General features: G+C 42.3%; 1 protein-coding gene across 2 annotated transcripts; it reads right to left on the bottom strand.

The window, feature by feature from the left end:
* Window positions 1–236: 236 nt before the first annotated feature.
* On the bottom strand, window positions 237–1,853 carry LOC115543565 (uncharacterized). Of its 2 annotated transcripts, XM_030355966.1 has the most exons (6): window positions 1,721–1,839; window positions 1,587–1,637; window positions 1,459–1,503; window positions 1,284–1,348; window positions 1,092–1,197; window positions 237–604 (listed from the first exon to the last, which is right to left on the bottom strand). In XM_030355966.1, the coding sequence occupies exons 1-6, from the start codon at window positions 1,796–1,798 to the stop codon at window positions 326–328; spliced, it is 624 nt and encodes a 207-aa protein (XP_030211826.1). In that variant the 5' UTR covers window positions 1,799–1,839; the 3' UTR covers window positions 237–325. The 2 variants fall into 2 exon arrangements, 1 of the variants encoding a protein (XP_030211826.1); XR_003976726.1 differs by lacking the exon at window positions 1,284–1,348 and having other exon boundaries at window positions 1,721–1,853.
* Window positions 1,854–9,635: the final 7,782 nt, after the last annotated feature.

Raw genomic sequence — 9,635 nt, 5'->3', positions numbered from 1 at the left:
AGTGTAACATGCTTGGCTCTGGCATGAACATAAACTGGGGAGGCCACAAGCAGGGTAAAGGAATAACAATGATTCATTACATAAGATTGAACAGAAACTACGGCCAGTCCGCCCCGGACTGTGACCCTGATGTATGACCTTAGCAGCTGTAATGTGAGGAAAAACGAAGTGACCACATCTAAGGGAAAAAAAAAATCCCCAATAGACATAATGAAAAGCTACATTTGAGACGCACATTAAGTTACACCAATCTCAGGAGTCTTTTTATTCAACAGAATAATTTAAAAATAACAAAAAAAAAATTAAAACAATAGGTCAAATGTCGCTACTCCCAAGAAGCAAACACTTTCAGCTTTCTCCGGTCAAACATCTCCACACAGAACATTTCGTAGTCCTTTGAATTGAAGACGAACTGGAACGGTTCAATCCTGTTTGGGCTTTCTTCCGGGCAACTGCGGTCAACGGATTTCAGCTCTGCTAATGCTGCCTGCTGCTCTGCACCTTCCATCCCAATGACCATCGGGAGAGAAACGTGGTCGGTGAAGGACTGCAACTGGCACCATGCTGCTGCCTCAATTGTGTCCTTCAGGAAAACATCATCCGCCTTGAAGAAAGAAAAATAATTTGTGTCTGTACTTGGCAAAAAAAACAATAGTTGACATCCTACTCTCACAAAACCACACAATGGTATGCTAACGAAGGCTACTACTGATGAGTTTTCAGTGATGAACAAAACTATTCAACTATAGTCATCTGACCTATTGTATCTGTTAATGGGGTGTGGTGTAAGTCAGTAATATGTAATGTAACCAAAAGTGTGGTGTGAGATCAGTCATGGGAACAACCAAACAAAAGCCTAAAGCCAGCGGAGAGGAGAGAGCCCCGGATGTTGGCACGGCAGGTCTTTTCTACACTCCCCAATCAGCAGGGTCATTGCACACACCTGAGACCTGCACACAAGGGGAGGTGACAGAACAGGCAACCAGCGCAAATGGGCGGAGTCTTGAGAGACCCACCTGGGTCGTTACAATGAGTCTATAACAAAAAGGAGCATGACACCGGGTGTCCTCTGCCACCAACATCATGCTCACCTCATGATTCCTTTTTCTGCTCTTCGGGATCCTGTAGATCGGCTGCAATGATCCTTGGAGCAATGCTGTGGCCTCATTTGTCCAGTATCCAAACCTCTGTCCGTGGCTTTCGAGTGACAGTGACAGAAAAAAAAAAGGTTAACTAATGTATAACTAATGTTGTGTAGGAAGTTACATTTAAAGTTGTCTTACCCATCAATCTGGAACCGTTCCATCAAATTAATGCACCACCATTTCCTGATGTGTGCCATGTCTCTCTAAAATAAATGATAGAATATTGAAGTTGAGGAATGGTCATTTTCAGTTAGAAATCAGTACTTCACAATTTGTCTATTTGTTCATGTATTTGTCTCTACATAATACTGACCTCAGTACACCAAAATGGAGCATCTGTGCTCAGGCTGAGTGCATTCTGTGAAAGGCAAAGTTCTGTTAATTTGATAGTTTCAAATCATACAAAAACACTTAGATACTAGATACTATAAAGCAATTTACCATAAGTATGTAGATACCACAATTATTTCCAGTGGTTTGGTGATGAAAACCCTGTAAGAATAGGCAATATAACAGTGTTATGGTCAAAAAGAACACGTGTGCATGCAAGTGCATGAGATGCAGGAGAAATGTACCTTGATGTCTCTACCAAACTTGACTGTCCACTGGCTTGGAGCAATGCGATGAGCTATGTCACTGTTCAAATAAATCATAAGCAATACAAATTACCCACCTCGTATTTGTATTTGTGTCAGAAAAAACTGACCGCTATGAAAAGTTATAAGAAAACCCAATGATATCACCCAAAAAATGTGAATCCCCCCACCCCCCCCCCCCCCCCTAAAATATTGAGGATATTGAATTAGAACATCAGAATTCATATTATTGGGTTCCCTTACATTACTACATACATTAAATACGCAATACAAGAGTAAAGTTACAATAGCCACTGAACAAGGCTTAAACAAAACAAACAAACAAAAACTTTTCATAGCCATTGAACAAGGCTAAACTTTAAAACAGCCTTTGAACGAGGCTTGATTGTCATTCTTGTAACAAGTCAAACATTACAATTCATAGTATCCTGTTGCAGACCTGTTGGTTGCGAAAGAATTGCGACAAATATATTTTTTTCATTTGACAAACCTGGCCAATGAGCTGTGTTACTGCATTATTGGAATACTATGAATTCTGTAGAATTCCAGTACTGAACAAGCCACGGAACAGGGCTGATTGTTCTTATGTTATGAAACCTAAATAATGTTTTGGTAACAGCTGTCGCCAAAGCCATCTGGTCTAAGCGAGTCCAGCAAAAGTAGCTCTTTCGTTGCTGGCTTCAGGACCTGTCACATTTCCAAAACAGCAAGAATTATACTTTCCACAACAAGAGAAAAATATACAGTGCAAATTGAGTTCAATTTTACATAGACTGTTGAGGATTTGAAATAGACTTACACAAAGCAAAAAGTGGTCAGCTTTTCCTGGCTGTCGACTCCAGGCAGGGATGATTATGCAATCTTTGGACAGGAGGTCACCCTAGTATTTTAAAGAAGTGAATTTGCAGTACTGTATCTCACTGTCAAGCAACACAGAAGGTCGCAGGAAAAGATAACTTACAGGAAGAGAGCCATTGGGTCCACTGTCTTAGATTTCCATGTTGGAACAGCATACATGTCCACAATGTGGACATCTTTTCCCTATATTGATAAAATTACAGTCACAATAATTAGTACAATGTTGTTAGAAACCGCAAGTTTATTCAGCTTGACCTCCCCTCCACAAGGGACACCAAGTGGTGATTCAGGGTAATCAATAGCTCCTCCCACTATAAACAGAGGCCTAGTTAGGCCTTCCCCCCTTTGTTCTCACCACATCTGAGTGTTTGAAGGTGTTTGCCGTGCGTCTTTTGAATTCCCTTCACTCTAAGTTCCCCTTTATTCATTGGATTATTGTTTAAGTAATGATTGTGATGGTTTAATGGCTAATATTTACTTGTTAAATTATGTTATGAAGTACTGCAATGTCGAAGTATTTCATTTGATTTAAAAGCCATATTTATGTTTGTCAAGAGAGACATTAAAATTCATCTTTCTTTCTGTCTAGAACCATGGCATTCATCATGGCAATCATCATGACCAAACAACTTTGCTTGCAAAATAAAGTCAAGTAAATGAATCCTTGTTTCCTGGTGGTTCGTGGCTCCAGTAGAACCTACTCTTCACTACAATGTCAAGGAAAAACTGGACTACACAAGTTTCACTGCTCGTAAGCACAATTTGGAAAAAAAGAGGGCGAAGTGGCCTACCTCTGCAAGTGCATAATCTATGTTTTAATAAATGAAAAGATGAACAAAACGTACACATCTTTGGGCGGCTTCCTTCACGAGTTTGAAGCATGCGTTTCCAATCTGTAACAAAGTGTAACAAAGGTAAGTAACTTGTGCCTTCGTTTGAAACCTGATACAATGGGCATCAAAACTTTAGTATACTGACATTTGATTCCATAAATTGGGGAAGGCCCAGGCTCAAGAAGTCCTCCCGTGTCAGACAGACGTTCCCATCCTGCACAAGGATCTCTGCTCCAGGTCTGTTGGTATCTAGCACGTAGTTGAGCTACATATGAAAGATTTCAAAACATACTTAAAACGAATTTAACACATACAAAAGAAACAGTAAAATCAAAACAATACACATTCACAGTTGTGTATAAAGTAGATATATTTAGATCTACCAGCATGTCTTGCATTGGATGCATCGCCTTTAAACAACTCGCACCAGACCAGTAGTCATGGTCGTGACGCGATTGCTCAGACAGGGACTCCTGTTCAGCTGTTAATGGATAAAAATAAATTATTTTTACAAACATAGCACTAAAGATTTTGCCAATGATAATCTGTTGCACTTTAAAGGCATGTGCATCTGGAGTTGCAATTCAAAAGTGAGCTTATATTCCTTTCTACCACAACCACACTAGATGACTAAACTGCATTTAAACATATACCTTGGAAGCTGTCATCTTTAGGGACCGAATTATAATTTTCTTTCTTGACTGAGCCCTCTGGCTCTTTGGAATCTGAGAAGAATACAGTAATTATGCAACCATCACATACATAGTCCACTAACAGTGTGTTCTTGTATCAACAATTATAATACCTCTCAAATTAGGCTTGGTGAAAGGCTTCAGCTGTGAAACATTAACCCTTTGTTTCAGAGGAGCCCCTTTTGTGCTTGACAGCGTTGCTACACCCTTCTCTGAAATGGAGGCTACGACATAAGGCCCAAACCAGTTGCTTTCGAGTCGTCCTCCTTTTCGGCCTTCCTTTCTTTTGTTGGCTTTTAGGACCTCATCCCCAATTTGGAAGTGGAAGGACTTCACATTCCTCCCTTTGCGGGTCTCATAAGCTTTTTTTTTGCCTGTCTTGGACAATCTTTATGTTTTGGTAAATCTGAGAAAAATATAAAATGCTTACAATTTAATTGTCCTTTAAAACATATTAATATTGTAGTTCTTAAGATGCATACATTGCCATTTCACCCTCACCTCTGCATGCAGATCTGCAACTCCCATAGTCTTGGCCTCCAGGTGCTCTTCGGTCACATCAGACACAACTATGGAGTTGTCATCCTCCTCTTTTTTGTTAATGATTATGTTCAAGACTCCAGGATTGCGTGGGTGTCTGCCAAAAAGTGCACAATATGGTGTGTACTTTGTTGACCTCTGTAAAAAAACATTAATAGCATTTTACCCTTTTTTTTGTCTTGGTTCAATGTTGAATGAATACATATGCAGCTGTTACACAATATTACCTGTTTAGATGTGTTGATACTTGCTACAATACCCTTTAAATGGGCATCCCAGTCATTTTGTCCCTCCCCACAGTACTTTGCAAGTGCCTCCTTAATATTGCGGTTCGTCCGCTCAGCCTGTCCGTTGGCCTGGGGATGGTATGCTGAAGTAATGCAGTGTTTCACACCCAGAGTTTCTAAAACACCACGGTTGACCTGCAGAAATATTAATGTATGCAAATTACCTTGAAAGATACAGGATGATTAAATTGTAAATATTCTATGTGGGAATAAAAACTGTTTCAAATACATCACTGTACCTCATTTACAAATTCTCGTCCTTGGTCTGTTATTATCTTCTCCACCAGTCCAAAGTCAAGCAGAATGCTGACAATTTTTTTTGTAACCTCAGCAGTTGTCTTTGTGTAAAGACATTTTGCCACAACCCACTTTGTAAATAAGTCTGTGGCTGTCAGAATGAATCTGCAACATAAAATGCAGATTGTTATAAATACAGTATATGTTGCATCCCTGACTGTCAAAAACCTTGCATTTACTACCTTCAAAAGGGGTTACACATGCATAACACACAATATAATGCTACCTTTTGCCCTTTGCGGTGGTAGGAAGTGGACCCATTAAATCTACCCCGAGGACACTCCATGCTTCTTTGACAGAGATGGGATGGAGGACAGGTGCCACTGTTTTAATTTTTTCATGCCGCTGACAGCGAGGACACTCATCAACCTGTAAAACAGGGTATTCAAGTAATTTATTAAATTTATTACAAGTGTACTGTATATGTGGAACAGTGTTAGGACTCTGCATAATAATTGCATAAACAAACTAAGTGAAATGCACCACAGTTTATGTGGAACTTAAAGGCATCAGATCTAATGGGCAGCATATCAATTACAATGAACGCAGCCAATACATTTCCTTCAGTACTAATAACACTCACCGATTTTTTTACATCCTCCCTCAGTGTTTTCCAATGGTAGGACGCCAATACCTTTTCTGTTGTTCGGCGTCTCCCTGGATGACCCCCACTGCCAAGATTGTCATGGCACTCCTTGAAAGCATTACAGACTTGCACCTGGTTACACACCACCAAGCGAAGTTTTCCCTGGAAGCTGTAATACAACTGCTCGTCTGATGCAGCAGGAAAATACAACATTCATTTAGTGTTTTTTGGGGGTGTAAAACTCTGGTTTCATCACGATACGATATTATATCGATTCATTGGACAACGATATTACTACGTTACGTAGTGTTCTGTATGTCTTATATGTTATACATGGTATAGGCCTACATGTATTGTGTTCTGTTTTGTGTAGTATGTTTGTGTTGTTGTTCTGTCTCCTCCTCCTGTTTTCATTCTCCAAGGTCTCAGATGTGCGCACCTGGTCCCGATCACCAAATCACCCAAACCTGTTGCCCTTATGTTGCGTCCTACTCCGAGCCACCAGGGGGGCGTAACATAAATTGGGGGCTCATCCGGGATCCTTGATCCTTTTAAGCAACGGGTTTGATGAGTGTTGGTGTGCAGTGCACACGTCAAGTAGGCTGGTAGTGTTGGTTAGGTTGGTAAAGTTTTGGGTAAGGCTATTTGAGGAAAAATGAGTGTGTTTAACCTTGAGGGATTTCTTAGTGATCCTTCTGTGGATCAGATTGATCGCTGCAGAAAAAAAGATTTGTATGCCATTGCGGCACATTTTTCATTTGAAGCATCAGCAGGTCTGCTTAAAGCAGAATTGAAAGAAGCTGTTGTACAGATGTTAGTACACGAAAAAGTGTTTGGTACTGGCAGCGGTGCGACTGCTAGTGAGCCTACTATTTCCCCATCCTTGTCTTCTAGCTCAGAGAAGGAGGGCAGGGAGGAAGAAGTAGTTGAGAGAGGGCTGGTTGAGAGTAAGCCAGTTCCTGTAGATACAGACGCTAATGTGGAGTTTAAGCCTCCTCATACTGTGCCCCGATTCTCTCCGTTTTCCTTACCTAGGGTAAGTGATGATGCCCGCCATAGGCTACGCATAGCCCGTTTGCAACTGGAGGCTCAGGAAAAAGATAGAGACGCAGAATACAGTCACAAGTTGGCCATTCGGAAGATGGAGCTAGAGATGGAGGCGGACACCGCCAACCGCAAAATTGAGTTAGAGATAGCTGCAGAAAAAGAGGTGAAGCTTAAGCGCCTAGAATTGGAAGCTGCTTCTCTGAGTTTAGCTCAATCACCTGGTCATAGGTCCATACATTCTGATCCCTCCGCGCCTACGAGAGGTTTTGAGGTGAGCAGAAATGTGTTTTTGGTACCTCAATTTCGTGAGGCGGAAGTAGATGCCTATTTTACTGCGTTTGAGCGAGTTGCCACCTCACTGAAATGGCCAAAAGAGGTCTGGTCGATACTGCTTCAGTGTAAGCTGACAGGTAAGGCCCAGGAAATTTATGCTGCACTTTCTCTAGAAGAGAGTTTATGCTATGAAAGTATTAAGACAGCTGTGCTTCGTGCCTACGAACTAGTGCCTGAGGCCTATAGACAGAAATTTAGAACTTTTAAAAAAATGTCTGATAAAACCTTTGTTGAGTTCGCCCGTGAGAAGGAGACTTTGTTTAATCGATGGTGCAAGGCAAGCAACGCGGTAGATTTTAACACTCTGTCACAATTGGTTCTCATTGAAGAGTTTAAGAATAGTCTGCCTGATCGTATTGTGACGTATCTCAATGAGCAAAAGGTAGGGACATTAGCGGAGGCTGCTGTGCTTGCCGATGAGTTTGTTTTATTGCACAAACAAACTTTTGTGAGTCCCCGATATGAGAGTAGGTCTTTTACTCCTTCTGCCTCGGCTAAAAGGCCGTCTAGTCCTCCACGTCCATTGCCACTCCGCTCCACTGAGGAACGAGAGTGTTTCTATTGTCACCAAACAGGTCACGTAAAGAATGACTGTTTTATGTTGAAACGCAAGCTGTCACAGCCAAGCAAACGACCAAAAGAGGTTTTGTTAGTGCGAACGTTGGTGGGTCCAGTGTCCCTAGCCCCGGAGATGGAGGGTGACAATCTGGAACCCTGTTATAAACCGTTCATGTTGGACGGGTTGGTTCCTCTCAGCGCAAATGCGTTGAACCAGTGTCCAGTGCGTATCCTTAGAGATACTGGCGCAGCACAGTCTTTTATCTTATCGGAGGTGTTACCTTTTAGTAATGACTCGTTATTACAAGGCTTGTGCAAGGCATTGAAATGGGGTTTGTGTCTGTGCCTCTCCATGAGATACATTTGTCCTGTGACTTAGCAAATGGAGTGTTTAAAGTGGGTGTGCGCCCGTCTTTGCCTGTTAGAGGCGTCACATTTCTACTAGGGAATGACATCGCTGGTGGCAAAGTGTTGCCAGTTTTAGAAGTTCTAGAACGACCTGAGATTTTGCAGCCTGATGTGTTGGCTCAGGACTTCCCTGAAGTGTTCCCTGTGTGTGTGGTCACTCGTGCTCAAGCACGTAGTTTGGGTGAAGCAGTTGTTTTGTCGGATACTCTGTTCGCGACTGAGTTGACCGGCCAGACTGTTTCTCCACCTGTGTTTCCGCAGTCTACTGCTGAGCCGAGTGTCCAGCCTAAGGTTCAATGTGATACTTCCACCAAAGAGACAACTAGGTTGCCTATGATTAAAAGTAATCTGATTGCTGCTCAGAAAGACGACGTGACTTTGGTGAAGTGTTTTGATGCGGCTCTTGCTCCAGAGAGCGCTAAAAATAAAGAAAGTGATTATTTTGTTGAAAATGATCTCTTGATGCGGAGATGGAAATCTCGCACTGAGTTTAATAATGACTGGACTAATGTCTTTCAAATTGTTGTGCCTACACCGTACCGACAGTCCGTTCTATCTCTGGCTCATGAACATCTCTGGTCTGGTCATCTAGGTATTACAAAAACCTATGACCGAGTGTTGCGACAGTTCTTCTGGCCAGGTTTGAAGCGAGATGTGTCGTTGTTTTGCCGTACATGCCATGTATGTCAGGTCACGGGGAAGCCTAACCAGGTTATAAAGCCTGCGCCTCTTCACCCGGTCCCAGCTATAGGGGAACCGTTTGAGCATGTACTTGTGGATTGTGTTGGCCCTCTGCAAAAAATGAAATCCGGTAACCAGTTCCTGTTGACCATAATGTGTGTAGCTACCCGGTACCCTGAGGCGATCCCTCTTAGGAGCATAACAGCTCAGTCAGTAGTTAAGGCCCTGATCAAGTTATTTTCTACTTTCGGGCTCCCTAAGATCGTGCAAACCGATCAAGGTACCAACTTCCTTTCGGGTATTTTTGAACAGGTTTTAACATCACTGTCTATATCACACAGAATCTCGAGTGCTTATCACCCGGAGTCACAGGGCGCGCTCGAAAGATGGCATCAGACTTTTAAGTCAGTGTTGCGGAAATATACCATGGAGAGTGGTAGGGAATGGGATGAAGGAGTCCCTTTGGCTTTATTTGCAATTAGGGAAATAGTGCAAGAGTCATTAGGATTTAGTCCAGCAGAGCTGGTATTTGGTCACACAGTGAGAGGCCCTTTAAGAATCTTAAGAGACCAGCTAACTGGCGAGAGTTCGCCCACCCAGCGAAACGTTCTGACCTACGTGAGTCGCTTCAGAGAACGACTGCACGAGGCTTGCAGTATCGCTAGGGAAAGTCTCTCTGTTGCACAACAGGGTATGAAGCGGCATTTCGATAAGAAAGCACTTCCGCGGTCTTTTCAAGCAGGTGACTTGGTTTTAGTGTTGCTGCCCATTCCA

The sequence above is a fragment of the Gadus morhua genome, chromosome 5 (assembly GCF_902167405.1).
Source record: "Gadus morhua chromosome 5, gadMor3.0, whole genome shotgun sequence".
In the NCBI taxonomy this organism is placed as follows: Eukaryota; Metazoa; Chordata; class Actinopteri; order Gadiformes; family Gadidae; genus Gadus; species Gadus morhua.
The sequence above is the reverse complement of the archived record's forward strand: the minus strand, read 5'-3'. Positions and strand labels throughout refer to the sequence as shown.

What these genes read in the sequence shown, in the direction of transcription:
- LOC115543565 (XM_030355966.1), bottom strand. Translation starts at nt 1,798, where the DNA reads ATGATTTATTTGAACAGTGACATAGCTCATCGCATTGCTCCAAGCCAG. An exon ending in GTGGTATCTACATACTTATG is followed by an intron (nt 1,504 to 1,586) that starts GTAAATTGCTTT and finishes TGCCTTTCACAG; the next exon opens with AATGCACTCAGCCTGAGCAC. An exon ending in GCAGAAAAAGGAATCATGAG is followed by an intron (nt 605 to 1,091) that starts GTGAGCATGATG and finishes TCTTTCTTCAAG; the next exon opens with GCGGATGATGTTTTCCTGAA.